Raw genomic sequence first — 22,138 nt, forward strand, 5'->3', positions numbered from 1 at the left:
GGAGTTTTACTTTGTTAAGTTGGACTATGCAAGCCTGTGTAACATTGATGGAGACAAGGATGCAGGAGTGTAAGTCCAAGTTGACACATCTGACAAATTGCGAAGCTGAAATTGCGAAGTTAGAGATGTCCATGGAGTAAAACAAAAGAAGACCAAAACAGCTAGAAAAACATAAAGGGTGTAAAACTAATGAAATAAGTGCACAGAATCGGAAAACCAAACGGGAGAGAATAAACACAGGAACTCATACAAGGAAGCAAATACAATGCATGACCACCGACAAGGCTGGGCAAAGAAGGAGATACATACAGACAAGGAACAGCTGGGCATGGTTATAAACAGGAGGGTCTAAAAACTGAAACCAGGTGAGGGGTGTGACAAGTGGGTGGAGGTGGACTGCTCGGGTTTCCTCCCACAGTCCAAAGACATGCAGTCAGGCCAGTTGGAAACGCTAAATTGCCCCTAGGTGTGAATGTATATGTCTGTCTGTCGGATTGTTTTTAAAAAATTTCTTCAAACTAAGATCTTGGTATGGAAACATAGTTACTATTAGTCTTTGCCCTTATTCACAAAAACAAAAGCTACCTCTGCATGGCGTGAGTGATGGCTTGAACGTGCTGGCCTTTCATACATACCGCCTTTGTGCTGCGGAGTGGAGCAGCGAGAAAATCAGAAAGACGTTCCTTTTTCCAGGCAGATAAATGGCCCCATCAGTTACTCTGATCAATCAAGCATCATTTATAAAAGTGCACGATATATTTGTTTATCCTCAGCAGCATTCCGACTTGTGATTAGGCAAAAGTTTCAAGTCTGGTAGACCAACCAGGTAATCTGCTTGCAGCACAGAACGTTTAACTAGTATTTCATCATGAATTAAATTACGTTAAAAAAATTAGCGTTTGTATACAGTTGTCTATTTAATTTTCATTCTTTTCCATGGCTTATTTTTGTGTATTTTGCTGTGTGGTGCATGGAAAAAATCTGTGCCGGGTCTATTCTCTTAACACCGTGGCACTTCAATGCAGCATCTGGGCCACTGTATGTGTGAATCAGATGCAGTATGTGTGAATCAGGCCTAGAAGCTAGATAATTATAGATAACAGTTAATAAAAAGACTCAATTGCAATATGTAAATGATTCATTTGTGCACCATAAATACATCTGTGGTCCCTAAAACCCATATGAAGCTCAAGTTTCTTGGCTGCACTGCATAATATGGAACTAAATAGCAAAAAATTGACTGAACATAGTGATCCACTGTAGCATTGATTAGATTCTGGTTCTGTTACACCTGTCTTTTGTCCTTTTTAATTATTATACTTCGTGCATAATAGTTTTAAAGATTTTGCCTTTAGACATGGTTTGATGAAGGATCTTTTTCAAAGAACAGGCCTTCGGTGAGTTAATCTGTTTTTTCTTGGTTTCTTGAGTCTCAGATCTGCTCCGTTCATTTTAGCTCCATATTTCAACCCGAGCTTATTTCGGCTAACTAAGTTAGCCAGCTAAGATGAACCAGGCCCTCCTCTCATAACGCATGTGTAGGGAATATTATGAAAATGTGAACTTTAAAACAACCGCAGGCATGCCATTAACCACCTCAACACCAAGCAGTCATAATTATTCACTGTAGCTTGTTGTCGTTTGTACATCATTTGAAATTTCCATATCAGGCCTGAATCGATGGATCAGTGTCAGAAAGCGTTTCTCTCTCTGTGCTCACTTCTTTAATGTAGAGCTCGAAGGCTGGGATAATTAGGTTTAGGATCGTGTGTGTTGAGGAGAGTTAATGTTTGAGCTGGTGGGAGTTTTTCATCTTCTTCATGACATCTACTATTTATGAGCTCCTCAGCTAATCAGCTAATGCTGAATTACATATGCCACGAGTGCTAGCGCTTAGCCTTTAATGCCGTTTAGCGCCGGGACACTCCTCCGCCGTATCTAACCGAGGCTGTGAGCTTTGTGCCTGCAGGCTCAGGTAATCAAACCATAATCATATCCTCAACATCACACGCGCTCCTGCTAATCTGATTTCTCACCACTGAATCTGTAATAAACAGCAAATTGAATGATTGCACGTCGGAATTCCGGAACGCTGAATTTTTTTCCCAGCATGAAACTGCCTCAGTGATCCATGTCCGTGTGGTGTTTTCAGTAGTGAGCGGTTTAGGACTGGCTTTCTTTGAACACCCGAGCCTATTAGTGACTCTGTCTTTGATTAGGACATCATTTATGACTAACTGGCTCATCAGCGTCCACAACAAAAGCTTCTTCTGGAAACCGGAGCTTCAGAAGGATGGGAAAATCTGGAATGTTCCTCCTTTCATTCTCGCTGCTGTAAGCTCCTCAGATGCTTGGGTTTAAAGCTGTACTTCTCACTGGCATTGTGTCATGCTCTGTTTGTACACTGTAATTGTTTCTACTCTAATGAAAACAAGAGGAATTCAGACTGGGATTGTTGGGATGCAACAGGGAGATTCAGAGGGGTTTGGTGTGAAATGGTTCAGATGTCTTTACAGTGGTGGTGATAGGAACCAGGGGTCGCCATGACAACAACACAAATATAGACATTTTATTTACTATCCAGAACCTCCAGTTAATTGATATGCCAAATTAAAGCTGCTTTATGGACAGATCCATGGTGCAGGTCTAAGCCTGAGTGTTTCCTCTGCCTTAACAGACCTCATCCAGCTCAGCTACTGAGGCCGCCATTAATTACAGTAACTCTGAGAGGCTGTAGTTTTGGTCAGTGAAAGTAAATGATGTAATTTTGTATGAATCATGTCACTGAAATGAGTGCAGGTTCTGAATATTCAGTCCACCTCACATTAGTGTTAGTCAGTAGGAGAGGAGATATTTTATTATGATTGGATTTTGATGAAAAGTTACAGTCGGATTTAGCCAGTGTGTATGTATTAATTTCCCTGTAGTTCTCTCTAAGAACACTTACACAGTGTGTGTGTGTGTGTGTGTCTGTGTGTGTGTGTGTGTGGGGTCTTCCCCATTGTTCATGTACAGATTTATTATTTTAATAAGCTGAAAAACTGCCTGCTCAGCAGAACTGTGTGCTGCCTGACATTTCCCAGCAGTGTAGAATATTCCAGTTTAATTCTGTACATGGACGTGTGGGGAATATTGTGCTTTAATTCTGCATTGAAACGTGTACTGAACATTGAAAATTCCGATTTAATTCTGCATAAGGGCATGTAGGGAATGTTTAACATGTGTGAGAAATATTCTGGAAATGTGTACTGAATATTGAACATGTGGGGAATATTCCGGTTTAATTCTGCATGGGGACATACGGAATATTGAAAGTGTGGGAAAAATTCAGTTTTAAATCTGCATATACACATGTACGGAATATGTGGGTGGAGTATTGGACATGTGTGGGGAATATTCCGTGTAGGTATTACTGTAGTTTTGCCCTGCGATAGACTGGCGACCTGTCCAGGGTATATCCTGCCTTCCGCACACTGACTGGTGGGATAGGCCCCAGCTTCCCCTGCAACCCAGAAGGATAAGCGACTTAGAAAATGTGTGTGTGTGTGTGTGTGTGTGTGTGTGTGTGTGTGTGTGTGTGGTTTAATTCAGCTCAAGGGAGTCTGGGAATATTCCTGTTCTTCATGGACACGTGTACTGAATATTAACACGTGAGGCATATTTTGGTTTAATTCTGCATGAAGACGTAGGGAATATTGAATGTGTGAGCAATATTCCAGTTTATTGCTGCTACTGTATGTGGGGAGTATTGAACATGCGTGTGGAATTTGCCGGATTAATTCTCAATGAACAAGCGTAGGGATTACTGTAGTTTAATTCCTCAGAAGGGAGTCTGGGGAATATTCCGGTTTAACTGAGCATGAACATTAGTGTGTGTTGTGTCTCAGCAGTGGGGAATATTCCGGTTTAATTCCTTCAGAGCATATACGTCAGTGGGGAATCAGACGGTGGGTTTGTAGTTGGGAATAAAACATATGACAACATGTCAAAACATGAAGGGCCAACAAAGCCATAACCGAAGCTGCTGTGTTATGCTGTGAATCAGTTCAGCCCAATAAAGCCTAAAACACCTGCTGCATGTCACCGTCCTCACACGTGCGGAGCGTCTATGGATCAGTCAGCGCCGCTTTAATGCGAGCTCAGCAGACGCCTCAGATCAGCGGGACTGCTGTGTTTGAGGAGGGAAGAGCTGCCGTTCCCAGACCAGTTAATAATGGATTACTGCTCCCAGCGGCAGATTAATCTTTAATGTGAAGAATATGAGGAGTGAAAAAATAAAACGAAGGCTTAGAGAAAGAGAGAGAGAGGAGAGACACAGTGAAAGAGAAAGAGAGAATAGAGAGAACGTGAGAGCGAAAGAAGAGATAGAGAGAGAGAGAGATGAAGGGAGAAAAAGAGAGAGAGAGAAAGAGGGAAAGAAAGAAAAGTGAGTTCACCCCTCGTTCAGGGTTAAAGTCAGAGTTCACCCCTCATTCAGGGTTAAAGTCAGAGTTCACTCCTCGTTTATGGTTAAAGTCAGAGTTCACCCCTCGTTTAAGGTTAAAGTCAGAGTTCACCCCTCGTTTATGGGTAAGTCAGAGTTCACCCCTCGTTTATGGTTAAAGTCAGAGTTCACTCCTCGTTTATGGTTAAAGTCAGAGTTCACCCCTCATTCTTAAGCTAGCTTTTTAACACAAACAACAAATGTGTAGCCTCACACTGAAAAACAGCTTCAAGTTTAGCACTCAATCAGTCTTTTAGTTCTATCACAACCCTCCCTCAGTAACAAGCTCACGCAATCAACATTGACAATCTGATTGGCTGAGCCACGTTCAAAGCTGTTGTAAAATCCATGATATACCCACAGCTATGACCACTTTACAGTGACTGAACCCTGTATCACTGCATTACAGCACGAAAAAACCCTTCTACTGTTAATGGAATAATCTTTGATTCTAATGCTGCTCACACGGAGCCCCAAGTGCACTGATGAAGTAAGAACCTGTTTTTTGTTGAAACTGAGGGGCTGACAACTTATTTTCTTATCTAGAACTAGGCTGGTCAGCTAGTTAACATGCTAAAAGAGCAAACAGCCTTAATAACTCCATCATTAATATCACAGGCTTGAATTCAAGTGTGTACAGTATGATTAACAGTAAAACCACAGTATAAAAGTCTAAAAAAGTCACTTTAATGTCTTAAATGCTATTTCAGTCAGAAGTCGCGTCAAGCCCAGGCTGAATCCCAAACGGCTCCGTACTCCCTAAATAGTGTTCTAGCTATGAAAGAAATTGTAGCCTCTACAGCCAAATAGTGCGTCATTTATCGTGTGTGGATGTGTCTGAGTCCCAAATCACTAGTAGTTATATTATTCTATATTCTAAGATATATGTATTTAATTACACCGATCAGTCATGATCAGAAACCCTCCAATGTGGCTGAATTACAACAAGTCTGCAAAGATGAGTGGCCAAAATTCCTCCACAGCGCTGTAGAAGACTCATTTCCAGTTATCGCAAACGCTTGATTGCAGTTGTTGCTGCTAAGGGTGGCCCAACCAGTTATGATGTTCCTTTTCTGAAATGTTCCTTTTATGAAATCACTTTTTCACACAGGGCCCTGTAGGTTTGGATTTCTTTTTCCCTTATTAATAAAGATCTTGTTTTATCTTTGTCTAATACTTAAATTTGTTTGGTGATCTGAAACATTTAAGTGTGACAAACATGCAAAAGAATAAGAAATCAGGAAGGGGGCAAACACTTTTTCACACCACTGTGTGTATATATGTATATACACATACATATATAATGAAATAAATGATAGTCTCACTGTACTTACCTTTATTATTATTTCACTGGAAATAACTTATCAGTGAAACTTATTTCCATTCAAAGCTGCCTTTGAGAGCAGTGAAGTCATAGCAACAGAGCTGGACTTAACGTCTGTGGATGGGTCGAAGGGTCAACGTAAAACAATTAGAGGCATTAATGATTTGTTTAATTAAATCCTTGCCGATAGTGACACACAGAAGATATCTGGACTTCAAGAGTTTGGCCCCAGGTCAGATCTGATGACCCCTGATGTAGAGCATCTGTGGTCTAAATGTGTCCACTGAAAGTGATTAGTTATTCACACAATGGACCGTCTCATACACACACACACACACACACACACACACACACGCACACCAATACACACACACACACACACACACACACACACACCGATATACACACACCGATATACACACACAGCCTTCAATTACAGTGTGATTTACACAGTATCAGTGGAGCGTGAATGAAGGCTGGCATTAAAGGATATTAAACTGACAGAAGAGACCATGAGTATTGTTAATCACTCTCTCTCTCTCTCTCTCTCTCTCTCCTCTCTCTCTCTCTGTCTGTCTCTGTGAATCTCTGTCTCTCTTTATTTCTCTTTTTTCTTTCTTTCTAGTTTATATACTTTCATTCTCTGTAAGACTCTCTTGTAGACTAACATAGATCAGACTGTCTTATGGAGCCCCCTTGATGACCCCTTCTTAGAAAAAGTATCCATGGCCACAGCTTAGTTAGACCTACTAAGATTTGGGAACAGGTGCTGTATTACAGAAACTTCCTATCTTTTGTCTTAACTTGTCTTAACTGACAGGTTAAGACAAGATTTTTCACTAATTAAGATAAAAAACCTGATCTTAATTTAGGAATCTTAACTTACAGCATCTTATCTCCAGCTCCACAACTAAATTATCTTGTCCCCACACCTTGTGGCCATAACTTAATCATCTTGTTCCCACACCTTACTAAGCTTTGGCCACCACTTACTTTTATTGTTCTCATGCCTTGCTAAGTTGTGGCCACACTTTAAGTATCTTGTTCCCATGCCTTACTAAGCCGTGATTGTTAGTAAATTATCTCATTCTTTCGCCTTATAAAGTCCTGGCCACACATTAGGATCCCATTCCCATGCCTAAGTGGTGGCCACACATTATTTTTATTAAGAGAGGAATGTCACCAACAAAGCTCTGTGAGTAAGTCAATGTAAAAAGATGTTATTCATCCATTCATCATGAAACGTTCAAACAATGTAAACGGCAGCTGGCGTTTTCATATTATTTAAAGAAAGTCAGAAATGGAAAAGAGTATTTTTCCCAGCAGTGAGGATTCACTATGGAAGTGAACTGGCTGGAGAAGAATCAGGGAATGACTGACAGATTTACCACTGAGAATTCGGTGAGTGAGTCTGAACGCAGCTCCTGGGTTGAAGACTGTCTGCTGCTGCTGCAGTAACGTGCACTGCTATGGTAACTGCTTATCTCCGTGGTAACTCTGTATCTTTTTGTATCGCCGTGGTTACCTCAGTGTGGTCCTCCCTGAGGGAGGCGTGTTTTTGAGCTGTTCTCCTGTGTAAGAATGTGGGAACTCTGTGTGTTTCATGGAGTGTCTCTGTACTGATGCAGAGAATTCTTCTCTTCTCCTCCCTCCTCTTTTCTTTTTGCTCTGTTCATGATAATCCTTGCCAATTGGGATCGAAAGCTGATATGTGAGTAGAATGCTGAGTGTAAATATGCTGTGAGTAATGCAAATATGATAAATATTGACCTTTTTTACTGCTTCCTCTGTATGATTGCACTGACCCATAAATCATTCAGTGTAGAGATGAAAACTCAAAGAGACTTTACAACAAACAAGGAATGACTCTTCCTCTCTCTTTCTCTTTGTCTCACTTTCTATTAGCAAGACTGATAACAGTGTTTGTATTGCTAACAACAAGCTTTTGTAATGTAACATTAGAGAAGCCGAGATTTCTGCCAATATACCATGTGTGGTACTGTGTCTCGTACTTTCCTGTGAAATCTCAGGACAGACCTACACTAAATCTGTGAAGTTATCTGTACTGACCACCCATTAGATCACATTACTTGAGTCACATAGGCAAAATAAATTTTGGGGGGTAAGCCTGTGAAAACAGTGCATAGACCACCTCTGTAGATATGTTTACCAAACATGCTAATCTGACATTATCACAACATCAAACTGCAGCATATTCCAGAAAGCAGTGCCATGATCATCCTACCTACTCCAACACTTCCAACTTATGATGAAACAAAACAATAGCAAGACTGTGTACACATCAACCGGCCTATTGAATTCACATAAAAACAACCAACACTGCAGCACCCTCCAGTATAAAGCATGTGTCCACTCACCACAGGCACAATGAAGATGACTTAACCAAGTTTGAGTCAGGAGAGGTGTACAAAAAACAAGGAAAAACAACATAGCAAACTTAAGAACTTAAACCTAAACATTCTTGGCTTAAGCATACAGCCATGGCATGCATGAAAAATGGTCTATAAGCACTTATGTTTCACTTTTGATAACACATTGAAGTAGACATTTTCCATGACATACAGTTCATTTTAGCTTTTGTAGTAAAATAGAATTGTACATAGCCTCAAATTCACAGATCACTGATGACAACAAGGCTTTTTCAATTTGTTTTGGCTTTGGAAATGAGTGGAAAACTACATAATTATACTCCATCAGGGATGATATCTCACTTTTACAGATGCCTCAGTTACATCTTTTGATCACAACTGGAGCTTCAGATTCAAACACTGGAATGCTAATCAAGAACCGAAGGCTTGAGGCAGTGGCGGATAGCAGTGGTTCCTAAGTGGTGATTGGAGATCTCTGTGTTTTTATAGAATGTCTCTGTACTGATGCAGAAAATGCTTCTCATCTCGTCCCTCCTCTTTTCTTTTCTTTTCTTTTTGCTCTGTTCATTACGATGCTTGCCGATTGGGATCGAATGCTGATATTTGAGTCAAATGCTAAGTGTAAATATGCTGTAAGTAATGTAAATATGATACATATTGACCTTTCCACTCCTTCCTCCATGTGTTTACATTGACCCATAAATCATCCAGTGTGGAGATGAAAACTCAGAGACTTTACAACAGTGGGAACTGAAGGCTCGAGGCAGTGACAGATAGCAATGGTTCCTAAGCAGTGATTGGAGAATTAGGAAATAAGACAAAGCTTGAGATTAGTGGAATGGACTGTAGTCCTCTTACTAGGTCTTACTAAGTCATAGCCACAACTTAATTATCCCATTCCCACACCTTAATAAATCATAGCCATAACTTACCTATCTCGTTATTATGCCTTATTAAGTTATGACCATTATGGCCTTGGTTTAATTATCTTGTTCCCATGCCTTACTAATTTATGGCTACAAATGATCTCTTTCCCATGCATTACTATGTTATGGCCATGACTTAATTATCTCGATCCCACATCTTACTAAGTCATAGCTATAGTTTAGGATCCTGTCAACATGCCTTACTGAGTTGTAGTAACACATTATTTTAGATTCATAAGCAATATCACCAGCAGGGGTCTGTATAATTCTGTGCTCAAGATAAGGTATCAAAACACATCCTGTCCCATAGACTGTTGCTGGAGTAGGAGAGTCAGAGCACATTACATTACAGTGCATGCTGGGGACTGTAGTTCAATGCACTGTGAAACAAGCTAATTTTAATAGAGAATTAAAATATTTTTGGAGGTCAGATAGGATAGTTTCGTGGGCCAGATCAGGCCTGCGGGCCTTGTGTTTGACACATGGGAATAAAAGATTGGTCCATATAGAAATCTATGGTCCATATTGCATTTTTGCTAACTTAACAGAAACATCAGAGCTTATTTTAAAGCAGACTGAGACTGACCTCTTCACGGGATCTAGATCTGCTGATTTAGAGTGTTCCAGGATTTGAATGGCAGTGTTTGTGTTCTAACAAACCACACTAACCCAGCAATGACACCAGGGTTCAGTTTAATCAAACCGGTCAAGTGTGAACACATCCTAATTCTCACATTCAGAAGCTCCTCCTCTTGTGGAATTCTGAGTGTCATGATAAACACTATAAAAGTCTAATTAACCAAATTAATTAATCAAGTGTTGTCAAAGTAATAAAAGTTATACTTAATACAAATACTATTAAAAAAGTAAAATCTCTCGCTCTCTTTCTCTCTCTCTCTCTCTCTCGCTCTCTCTCTCTTTTTCTCTCTCTCTCTACAGCAGCAGGAGCAGGACCCCACTAACCTCTATATCTCCAATCTGCCGGTCACTATGGATGAGCAGGACCTGGAGAGCATGCTGAAGCCATTTGGTCATGTGATTTCCACACGGATACTAAGGGATGCTAGCGGGGTCAGTCGAGGAGTGGGATTCGCCAGGTAATTAAAGCCTTAGATCCATCATTAGACTTGACTACTGTTTAAAAGTTTACAGTCACTGTTTGAATGATTGTAAATTATTCTTAAACATTAGTCCTGTAGAACGCCACAGCTTTTGCTTCATTAGTGTAAAGTTGTAAAAAAAAAATGAAGAAATGACAGATGTGTCCAGAATGATCAACAGAACTCTACAAGATTCTAAACTGACTGAGAAAGTTCTACTAAAATTAAAATCCAGAATGAAGTACAAATAAAATTAATATCTAGAAGGAAGTTTCCAAAAATAAGTTTCCAGAATTAATCACATTTCAAAAGTATTGAGACCAAAATATTATAAATGGATAATTACAGTAGGTTTTATTTATTATGTAACTTCTTGTTCCCCAGAATTTTTTAAATATTGTGTAGTGTGAATATGTAAACATTGTGCTATAATTATGCACACAAATATCAAAATATGTTAATATGGCAAGTGATTCCAAACTGTTGAATGGTAGTGTAAATGTACATTTTTACAGGATATTAAATTTGTATTTAAATGGTTTTCTAAAGCTATAGGGATGGTACGTTTATGTGTGTGTGTGTGTGTGGTTCTCTTGTCTAGTGAACGTAGACAAGCAGTGAGAAGGTCTGAAAATGGCAGTGTTTTTTTGTAAAATATAGGAACTGAAAAATAAAAATAAGACCACTCTATTTGCAAAGCTTCTGGAAGAATTTCTGGAACTACAGCATCAACTACTGTTACTGTGATGGAACAAAAACCTGTAAACATCCACACAGAGTTTAGAACTGATGAACATTCCTTTGAATTTAAACTGTGTTGCATGACTTCATTTTGAACATGGCTTAATAAAAGGGTGATTTCAGTTAAGGCTTTGTTTTGCCTCACAATGCCCTGCGTGTTCCTCTCCGCCAACAAAAATGTTTTATTCTTATGACTTTTTAAAACTAGGCAGCGTATTCATTTCATGCCTTCCAAAAAGTTCCAACTTTGACTCATCAGTCCACAGGATATTATCCCAACAGTCTTGGGGGTCATTTAGATGGTTTTTGGCAAATGCAAGATGAGGCTTTTTGTTCCTTTTGGCCAGAAGTGGTTAGCCCTTTGCAGCTTTCCCATGGATGCCATTGTTGCTCGGTGTCTTTCTTACTGTGGAATCGTATACATTAACCTTAACTGAGGCAAGTGAGGCCTGCAGTTCTTTAAATGTTTGTCTGGGTTCTTTAGTGACCTCCTGGATGAGTTGTCGATGTGCTTTGGGTGCAATTCTGTTAGGTCAGCCATTCCTGGGAAGATTCACCACTCTTACATTTGTGTATAATGGCTCTCGCTGTGGTTTTCTGGAGTCCCAGAACCTCAGCAATGGCTTTGTAACCCTTTCCAGACTGACAGATTTCAATGACTTCGTTTCCCATCTGTGTTTGAGTCTCTTTAGAACGTGGCATCATGTGCTGCTTTTTGAGACCTTCTAGCTGCTTCACGTTGGCAGACAGGCTCTGTTTAAGTGATGTTTAGAGTCAGCAGGTCTGGCAGTAAACATGTCTAGGTGTGGGTAGTGAAACTGAACCCAATAGTCAATTGAATTTAGTTAACCAGTTGTTTTAGTAGCTAAGGGGGCAATTACTTTTTCACATAAGTCCAGGTAGGGCTGAACAGCATTTTTCCTTCAATAAATGAAATCATCATTTTTTAAAATATTGTTGTGTTAACTTGGGTTATGTTTGTCTAATATTAAAAGTAGTTAGTAGATGATCTGAAACATTCAAGTGCGACTAAAATGCAAAAATAGAAGCAATTGGGAAGGAGGCAAATACTTTTTCACAGTGCTGTATTACAGCAGCATGCTCCTACAGATAAATAGAAGTGCACAGGGGACAATAAAGGAGGGGGGTATTGCACATAAAAGAAGGATATTGCACAAACTAGACAAATACACCAGATAACAAATAACAATAAATAAAAGCAAGGGCACTAAACCAGGTGAGGTGACCGGCAGTGTGGAGTGGAGAAGATGGCAGGAATAAACAGGAATAGTGCAAAATGCTGGTTGGAGTGAGGATGAGTACCAAAAGCTATGTAGAACATACAGTGGAGTAAAGTGTAATACCAGTTTAAAGCCTGGAATTCAGATTGGAGAGTTTATATAGAGATACTTCCAAACAAATGAACCAGCTTTTGTAGTTTTAACCAAACTCAGTTTGTTTGTTCTAGAGAGGTGTTTTATAATACTGTTAAATGAGTGAAGCGTGAGTCTGAATCAAGTCTCTGAGATGCAGGTATGATTTGAAGCTTGATTCTCTGAGGTGAGAGTCCAGGTTGAGTCCTAAGTCTCGAGTGAATGGGGTGAGAGTCCGAGTCGCGAATCTCTGAGGTGAAAGCCTGAGTAGTCTCAAGTCTCTGAGGTGAGAGTCTGAGTTGATTCTTCAATCTTGAGTCTCTGAGGCGAGTCTCTGAGTACAGTCTCAAGTCTCTCAGGTGAGAGTCTGAATAGAGTCTTGAATGCCTGAGGTGAGAGCCTGAATAAAGTCTCGAGTCTCTGAGGTGAGAGTCTGAGTAGAGTCTCGAGTCTCTGAGGTGAGAGCCTGAATAGTCTCAAGTTTCTGAGGTGAGAGTCTGAATCGAGTCTTGAGTCTCTGAGATGAGAGCCTGAGTCTTGAGTCTCTGAGCCGGGAGACTGAGTAGAGTCTTGAGTCTCTGAGGTGAGAGTCTGAGTCTTGAGTCTCTGAGGTGGGAGTTTGAGTCTTGAGTCTCTGAGGTGAGAGTCTGATTCTTGAGTCTCTGAGGTGGGAGTCTGAGTTGAGTCTCAAGTCTCTGAAGTGAGTGTATGAGTTGATTCTTGAATCTCGAGTCTCTGAGGTGAGTGTGTGGGTTGGGTCATGAGTCTCTGAAATGTAAGTACAAGTTCATTATCAAATCTCAAGTGTCTTGCGTAAGAGTATAAGTAGAGTCTCAAGATGTGAGAGCATAAGTTGAGTCTCGAGTCTCTGAGGTAATTCTGAGTCAAGTCTTGAGTCTGTGAGGTGTTAGTAACAGTTGAGTCTCAAGTCTCTGAGATGAGAGGGCAAGTTGAGTCTTGAGTGTCTAAGGTGCTAGTCTGAGTCTTGTCTTGAGTCTCTGAAGTGTAAATATGAGTTGATTCTCAAATCCTGAGTCACTGAGGTGAGAATATATGTTGAGTCTTAAGTCTCTGAGGTGAGAGTATGAGTTTAGTCTTGAGTCTCTGAGATGAGAGTACGAGTTGAGTCTCGAGTCTCTGAGGTGAGAATATGAGTTGAGTCTCGAGTCTCTGAGGTGAGAATATGAGTTGAGTCTTGAGTCTCTGAGGTGAGAGTACAAGTTAAGTCTCGAGTCTCTGAGGTGAGAGTATGAGTAGAGTCTCGAGTCTCTGAGGTGAGAGTATGAGGTCAGTCTCGAGTCTCTGAGGTGAGAGTATGAGGTCAGTCATACTCTGAGAGTATGAGTTGACTCTCAAGTCTCTGAGGTGAGAGTATGAGTTAAGTCTCGAGTCTCTGAGGTGAGAGTATGAGGTCAGTCTCGAGTCTTTGAGGTGAGAGTATGAGGTCAGTCTCGAGTTTTTAGTAGAGCGAGTTTTTAAATATCCGTTCGGTCTGGGGACTGGAATGTCAGCGATGTACTTGACATTCATTGCAACTAATTAACTTTTGGCTACTGTTGCCAAGGTAAAAACACAAATTCACTACAATGTCTGCTTATGCTTTTCTTCTGGCTAAAATTTCTTAAAGTCTTAAGTCTCACCCCTCGCCCCTACCACTTAGCCTTTAGCCCTCTGTTTTGCTCCTTCAGGTCTAGGGGTAGGGTGTTCTGATTCTTGTTGAGATAGAGGGGTAGGGTGAAGTGTTAGAGCTACACGGCCCTCCAAACAGAGGTCTTTCAGACACACTCCAAGCAGAGTGTTACAAGATGGCTGAACAAGAGACCAAAGAAATCCACAAATGTGAGAATTTTCTCTGTTAAAAATTATGATAACCACTGTATTATCTTAGTTTAATGTCATTTCAGTGTATTATGGTCATTTTCTTCATAACAAACATAAAAAATCGCTAATAGCATGCTAAGGTCTCGGTAGCTAACTAGCTAACTTTCCCGTTCCACCTTAAATAGTCCAGCAATTCTGATGCCTAAAGCACCATTTAAGGTGGAACTGGAAAATTTGAACAAGAAGCTGGCGAACGTCTGACTTCAGCTTCATATCACTGAAGAATTAGGGGTGGGTGATCATAAATAATTGCCCCCCTCTTTGAAAGCATATGATCCCCTAAATGTAACTAAAGCCCAGCAGTGAGGAGCTGAACTTTACCCTCCTCTGCTATCACTGCAGACGGGCCAGGTTGCTTACAGAGCACCACTTCTAGCCTGTTAATGAAGCAATGTTTTTTTTTTATTTTTTATTTTGAGGGTCCCATTTCATAGGGCAAGATTTCAACCACTACCCCTTGGAACTGAGTTACAAGTAAGGGTGACATTTGAAAACAAGGGGTAGGGGTAAAAAGAAGAAATGACATTGGGCCTAAGTGTGCATCAAGGAAAACATGCAAATCTCTGCTGTTTGCAGTATCAGTAGTTCTTAACCAGCTATGCATGATTTCTGTGCTGTATTGTCTGTATTGCTTCTCTCCTTTTTACAAATAGTTTGTCTTTTTTCAGGATGGAATCTACAGAAAAATGTGAAGTTGTGATTCAGCATTTCAACGGCAAATATCTAAAAACGCCACCAGCCATTCCAGGTAGGTTCCCTCTCCATTTGTATTTTCATCTATTGTCCCCTCTCTGTCTCTCTCTCTCTCTCTCTGTCTCTCTCTCTTTCTCTTTGTCTGACTGTGTGCACTATGTAGGTGTACACTTACAGACTATAGCTCATCTGTTTCTGTACAGTTTATCAGCCCCTCAACCCCATTCATCATTGGTCAGTTTCTGACCACAGGTCCACTGTTGTCGAGATATTATTTTGGTGGTTATCCTCAGTACAGCAGTGACACTGACACGGTAATTGTTGTGCTGGTACAAGTGTATCAGACAAAGCGGTGTTTGGCATGCCAGGCGCCTGACCCTCCGGCACAAATGACAGCCACAGGAGGTGGCAGGATGGCAGCACCTGAACCCTACACTCTGACGACAGCCACGAGAGATGGCAGTAGGAAATCATTAGCCATGAGAAATGGCAGGAGGGGATCGACAGCTACGTGAAATGGCGGGAAGATGACAACAGCCGCATGTGGCATGGGGATGGTCCCTATACCACGAGACCCTGCTTCCCGTCCTGCAGTGAGGCCACTGTATTATGCCTGATGTTTGAACCTGGTGGCCATCTCAGCCTTATAATGAGAGCCAGATGAAGCTCCCCTGGCTTCAGCAGTGCAGGCACCTTTAAAAGGAGTGGAGAGAGAACACAGAGAGAGGAACGAGCAGCAGCAGCAGAAGAAAGACCAATGAGCTGAGAAAAGGACTGAAAAACCTAGCTAGAAGCCACTCAAAAGTGGCAGGTTTTTGGTTGTGATTTTGTTTGTGTGGAAAAATAAAACTGGAAATGGCTGCTGCAACCATCTCTCCAGCCTCCTTATTCCACCTAAGGTAGCACAGGACGTGCTACACTTGGGTTTGAAACACCTCTCTTGATGCTCCATTTAGTACAGTTACAGAGAGTTACAGCAAAAACAGACTGTTACAAGGGAATTCCTGCACTCTGACATCATCCCAGAGGAGATAGCCTGGACACCAGGCTCTCTGTAGATTGGCAGGTGGCAGAGACGGGGGAAGACACAGGAAGCAAAAGTGTGGATGCTGGTCCGGCGGAGTTGCTAGGCTAAAGAAACAACCACACAAACCGGCGATACACAGCATTTTTCTCACCAACGCCAGATCCGTCACCAACAAAATGGACAAACTGAACCTACTGATTTCCACAAACAATGAAAAATTCATTGTACTATGAATTGTACCTTGTGCAATGACAATAAAGTATCTTATATCTTTAAACTAGTGTAAAAGCCCATGCAACACTGCTGTTTCTGTGCCGACACCTTTTAGTTCTCTGTATAATTAACTCATTCATCAAAATAATTGTAGACAAAGTTTCTTATAGCTCTCGGATTAATCTTATACATATACATCTAGTCTAGTCTGTTAATCATTATATAAAAAAGAAAGATCTGCTGTTCATTTTCAAGATTCTCTGGCTTGTTAAGATCCCAGTGTTTGCAGTGTAACCTTAAAACTACCTCTTCTCAATCTCTTTCTGTTACAGCGGTCATAGCAGCACCCATAAACAGGCTGGCAGCACACAGAAATGCACTTTTCTAGCATGAAAGCCTTCATTATGGCAGACGTGTGCAGACCATACTGCTCTAAAAGCCTTCAGAAATCCACACTGTTCATACTGTAAAGCATTTACAACAAAGTGGGCTTTAGAGAGTCTCCATTAGTCCTACATCTGAGCACAAAACCCCATTAAGGGAAGATGTATGAGTGGGAAGGGTAGAACTGTCTAATCAGCATTCTGTGAGAGCAGGTGATGAATGGACTTGAGAGAGAGAGAGAGAGAGAGAGAGAGAGAATGTATATGTGAAAGAGTTTTGAATTTTAAATCAGAACTTTATGTACTCAAGTGTGTGTAAGTCATAGAGGCTTCGTGAAAAGAAACTCTGCCTGTAAATTGAAGAAGACAGAAGAAAAACAGCCTCTCTAAACAATATTATTGTAAAAGAAGGTCTTCGGTTCAAATCTGAAGTGTCAGTAGGCACAGTCCAGTTTTTCTTCAAGCCCTTAAGATAGAAACATGTCATAAAAATGTCAGGTACCAGAGACAAGATGTTCCCAATCACCAAGTCAAGGTCACAGGTTAGGCCACAAACCCTGACCTATGACCTGGACTGTTTTTGTTTATGTTATCAATACTACTGTAACGATCATTACTGTTTGGACTGTCATATATGAGAGTAATATGATTAATCATATTTCTTGTGTTGTTAATCACAGTTAATTTGTCTTATTTGCACAAATTTGACCCTAAAGAACGATTTATAAATCTCCATTTGTACAGTGGTGCATTTCGTTGTAGCTAAATAAGTGGACAAAATAAGCTGCATAAGAATGTAGTTATTACTTTTAATATTTCAAAATTATTTTAAACGCAGAGCCTTAACTTGAAAATCACGTGATTTCCATCAGTGTGAACACGGTTTCCAATTTTCATCACCAGCGTCCAGTGAGAGCACAATTGTCTGGATGTTCCAATCCATGAGTGTATATATATATGTATCATATATCCAATAAATGAGTTGTAAGAGTCCAGCCTGTGCCACCGGCCACCAGCAGAGGGCGACGGCGGTGAGGCGCCACCAGTTCAGGGAACTCCAATTCCCAGAAGCCTATGATTAGAGCCAACCTGGCACACCTGTGGACTCTACTTAAGGCCATGGCAAACAGCAGCCCTTTGTCACACCTTTTTAGAGGGGTGATCAGTACGGTACTTAGCCCAGGTGGGTATTTAGACAGAAAGGAAAGGAAAAAGAAAAGAGGGCTGAAAAACAAGAAATTGCCCCAACACAACATAATGAAGAAAAAGAGGGCTAAAAAAGAATAAATAGCCCCAAAACTACTGAAAAGGCAAAAAGAAGTTAAGACCTAAACAAGAAACGGCTCCAAGCCAAACAAAGTGTTTGTTCTACAAAGAACAAACAAGTGAAACATAAAACTCATCTTCCTCTCATAATTACAGAGGAAGTGTCTTTTGTTTTCTGATTATCTTTTATTTTACTTTTCTATCTCAGCCTTTGTTTGTCTCAGCGTCCCCTTTGTCTGCCTTTTCCCACCATTTTTTTATTGTACATTCATTTAAGACCCTTTCCCACAGGTTTTCCTCTCTGTACTTGGGTCCGCCTCCTGAGTGTATATATCACTTACATCACATAATCAATGAGCATATATATTAAATGTCATTTACAGTTTGAGTGTATTATGTCATTTATAGAGTGATGAATGTGTATATATCATACACATCATCTATAGTCAATGACTGTATGTATCATATATATCATATATACAGTCAGTGGTTCAGCTCCTCTGTGATTATATCTCGCACTCTTGTTCATACAGCTTGTGGGTTCTTGTTACAGTGGAGGATCTCGAGGGGAACTGGAGCTGCACCAAGCTGCTGCTTTTGTTTGTTTGCTGCTCATTTATTTATCCATAGTTCTCCTGTGAGTGTCTATCCAACATCTTTTCACCTTAAAATACATTTAAAAGCTGTCCGTGAATGAGATGCTACAATCACGGATTCTATCAAACATGGTGCACTGCAGCTGGGTTCAGCCTGCACTACTGCGGAGGGGTCGAAGAGGAAAATGAGTTGAGTTAAAAACAAATGAGTAGTGTTAATTATTTATAACTTTATTAAAATTATTCATAAATAATACTGTGTTATTAGTGTGTAACTTTGACAGCCCTACTAAAGACCCAAACAGAAGACTGAATATTCTGGAAGAACACTGTCCAAATGGTCATTAAGAGTCATACTCGACCTGACCTGACCACACTTAACAATACCATAGGCCAGTGGTCACCAACCCTTCTCCTGGAGATCTACTTTCCTGCAGAGATTTGTCCCAATCTGCATCTAACATGCTACCTCCTCCACATTCCTGCACTAATTCCTCTGATCCAGCCCACCAAAGACTTCTGAATTAGTTCACAGTCCACAGGAACGTAGGACTCTAGGACCAGGGTGGGTGACCACTGCCATAGATAGTGTTGTCTAGGCCTTTAACGTCAGGTTTCAGGGTCGAAAAGGATGCATTCCTGCCCTGATCAACACTAAGCTGATAAGTACTGATACTAGTGTATGATTTATGTATCCTGTACATTGAAATGTGTTCCTTTGTCATATAAATGCATTTGAGGGATGATGATGCAAAAAATGGGTGGAGATCTTGAAAATGTGGCTAGTTATATATTCTCCTTGTTTTACTAAAATTGGGTAATTAGCCACAGCCAGTTCTGAGTGGACTTACATTTGCTTTAAACCAAGCCTAAATTATCGAAAGTATCTCAAGCGCATGGTTTTGGGAGACTTTTTTGTAGGGCAATGATCAACTTCAACCAAGATGTTAACAAATTTCTAGTATTTTTCATTTGTAAACGCTTTTTTTGTTCATGTTGGTCATTTTAAGGTGTTCAAATCTCAATGGTCCTTTAATATTAGTAATATTCCAGTCTGTTTTGTCCACAAAGTCTGTAGAACTGACCCACTCAGCTGGTTCATCTATCACATTCAGCTGTTCCATTCTCTCTGACTTTGGTCTGACTCTCTGGTTTTGGAGAGCGAATGGTGCCTTTCTGCGCTGATGAATGACTCCCGGTGTGCTTTGTCACTTTATATTGTGTTCTCCTAGTGGACAGTTTAGTCCTTGACGCGAGTCACTGTGTTCTTGCTTTGGCACCACATTGTCTGTTTCTGTCCTTCCATGACTAGGACTCTCTTTGCCAAGTCCAGTCTCCTGAATACTGACAAGCATGGTATGGGCCTTCAAGTCTTTTTCACAGGGCTTTGAACTTCTTTTGGAATTGCCATGAATGTACAGAAAGCTTTGTCAGAAAATGTAATTGTCTGAACCAGCAGGATATATGATAGCACGGGTTTTCACCACCCGCCAGAAATGTTAACACTACTGATCTTCAAAAATAGCAATAATAACAACAATGTTTAAATTACATAGTGCAATAGTTTAAATTATATAGAGCAAAGGTCAATGTGGAAGTTAAATACAGCTTACATTCAGCAACATTAACACCAGCAATTACATTATAGCCCCAAATTGGAGGGGAATAGAATCTTTCTGAAAATGGTTCTCTATAGCATAAAAAGGGTTCTACTATTGTTACGATGCCAAGCTTGTAACAATAGAAGAACCCTTTTTGGTGCTATATAGAACCATTGTCAAAAGAATTCTATACAGAACAAAATACAATGCATTCTCCATCAATCTGAAGAACGATTTCACCATGCAAAGAACACTTTAAGCATGCAAATGGTTCTTTGAGTGTTCATGCTTCTATAGAGAACCAGTGTCTTTACCTAAGAACCCTTGAAAAACCATTTTCTGTGGCAATTGAAGGAGAAAAATGTAGAGCAGAGTCAAGGAGATTGTGGTGATTAAGGTCTAAAGGCCATAGTTTGAAGGCCACGAGGGCCCCAACATTGACCATTCGGAATCTTTTTCGGACAGCTAAGACAGCGAAGACCAGTTCTAGATGATCTGAGAGCGCTGGCAGGGGTGAGGAGATTGTGACGCTTGGTTAATTATGGTGGAGCGAGTCATGTAGGGCTGTTTACATTCCATTTAGAGATCTGAGAAAATCAGAATTAAGCTAGTATGAGTATGACCAGAAAGTTTAAGTATCTGCAGATCATCTATAGGGGACCATCCAAATAAGGTGTGATTATCAACTTTTTGAAAAGCAGGAAATTCTTGTTTCTTCTTAATGTATTTGTGTTTATTTGCATTTGTTCTAATGCTACATGATGTTTTAACCAGTAAAACATGTTACTGCCCAGATAAATAGCTTAAAATAATGTGCTTCGGTACATAAGAGTACTGTACTGTACAGTACTGTACATCAGCAGGAGTTTAAACCTAATGCGCAGTGAGATGGGAAGCCAGTGTAACTGATGAAAGACAGGGACTCATATGAGCAGATGTTTTTACAATGCGAAAAAGTCTAGTGGCTGCGTGTTGAACATGTTGTAGGAGACATAAGGTTTTGACAGAAATACCCATTAAGAGGGAGTTACGACAGTCAAGACGAGAGGAAACCACAGGGGCGAAGACGTGTACTGTTATGGAGATGGAAAAAATGCACCTTTGGCCAGTGCCTTCAATCAAAGAAAACCAAAGAAGCCAAAGAAAGTGCCCTGAATTCCCAAAATAAACAACATAAAAAGCCCCAAAAAGAAACAGTATAGATAGCAGACACTTGTAGAGATAAACCCCTTGACCTGTAGACTGTACACATCTCCTCTGGGTCTTTTATATAATGACTGTATTTATATCACCTCTGTCATTCTTTCAATAGGGCTTATGGGTGAACTCGGGTTCTATGAGATCCATCGCTCTTGGGTGCCCCTTCTGGTGTAGTACCAACCACCTTCGCTTCTTAACCTGCGTTCACACTGGCAGTGACTTTCCGCCGCTTGTCGCCCAAATCGCTATCACTCATCGCCGCCATTAGTCCACCTCTTCGGATCTGGGAACCAAAAAAAGGAGTGTACGGTTTCACTGTGGTGGAGATAAAGTGTGTACTACGCTGCTTAATGCTCAATTGCTATTGGTATTTGCCACATTCCTTTGCTACTAATTTACATAAAGTTAAACTCCACTCAACTTTGTTGCGTTGTTGACTCCGGCCACTTTGCATTGCCAATGTTTGTGCCGCCACCAGAAATCGCCAGCTCTCATTGAAATCAATGACTTCTGGCTGCCTTGTCGTGTCTTGTCGCTGCCAGTGTGAATGCAGGGTTAGACCTGTATTAGAAAGCATTAGAAATCCCACCAATAAAACGAAAATGTCCCATTTCATATTGTAGGCATTTTGAACAACCAAACATATTGTCGGCAATAAGAGGTGTTTATAACTTTCTACACCAAATTGTTAGTTTGCACAGCTTGCACCCTGGTGACTTGGTTTAAAATCTCTGAATAGATAATAACATTAGTGCTTTTGACTGCCTTTGGAAAAACTTGATTGGTTTTATCTGAGAATGGCTACACTGTCTCTTTCCTGTTAAGAGTGATTCCAGTATACAGTAAACCAAATGTAAGTTTGCGCTGACTGTAACACATGCTAAAGTATGAAGTGCAGACAGTGGGAAGTATGGATACAGTTAAAGGGTACAGTATGTAGT

The 22,138-nt window shown here is 40.5% G+C and overlaps 1 protein-coding gene across 1 annotated transcript in view; it reads left to right on the plus strand.

The window, feature by feature from the left end:
- Window positions 1-22,138, plus strand: part of LOC118826568 (RNA-binding motif, single-stranded-interacting protein 3-like) — a 115,588-nt gene that overhangs the window by 63,612 nt on the left and 29,838 nt on the right. Inside the window, exons 5-6 of the mRNA XM_036597572.1 lie at window positions 10,063-10,220; window positions 14,887-14,966. Coding sequence (XP_036453465.1) covers window positions 10,063-10,220; window positions 14,887-14,966 — 238 coding nt within the window. The remainder of the gene's footprint in view (window positions 1-10,062; window positions 10,221-14,886; window positions 14,967-22,138) is intronic.

The sequence above is a fragment of the Colossoma macropomum genome, unplaced genomic scaffold (genome assembly GCF_904425465.1).
Source record: "Colossoma macropomum unplaced genomic scaffold, Colossoma_macropomum, whole genome shotgun sequence".
NCBI lineage: Eukaryota > Metazoa > Chordata > Actinopteri > Characiformes > Serrasalmidae > Colossoma > Colossoma macropomum.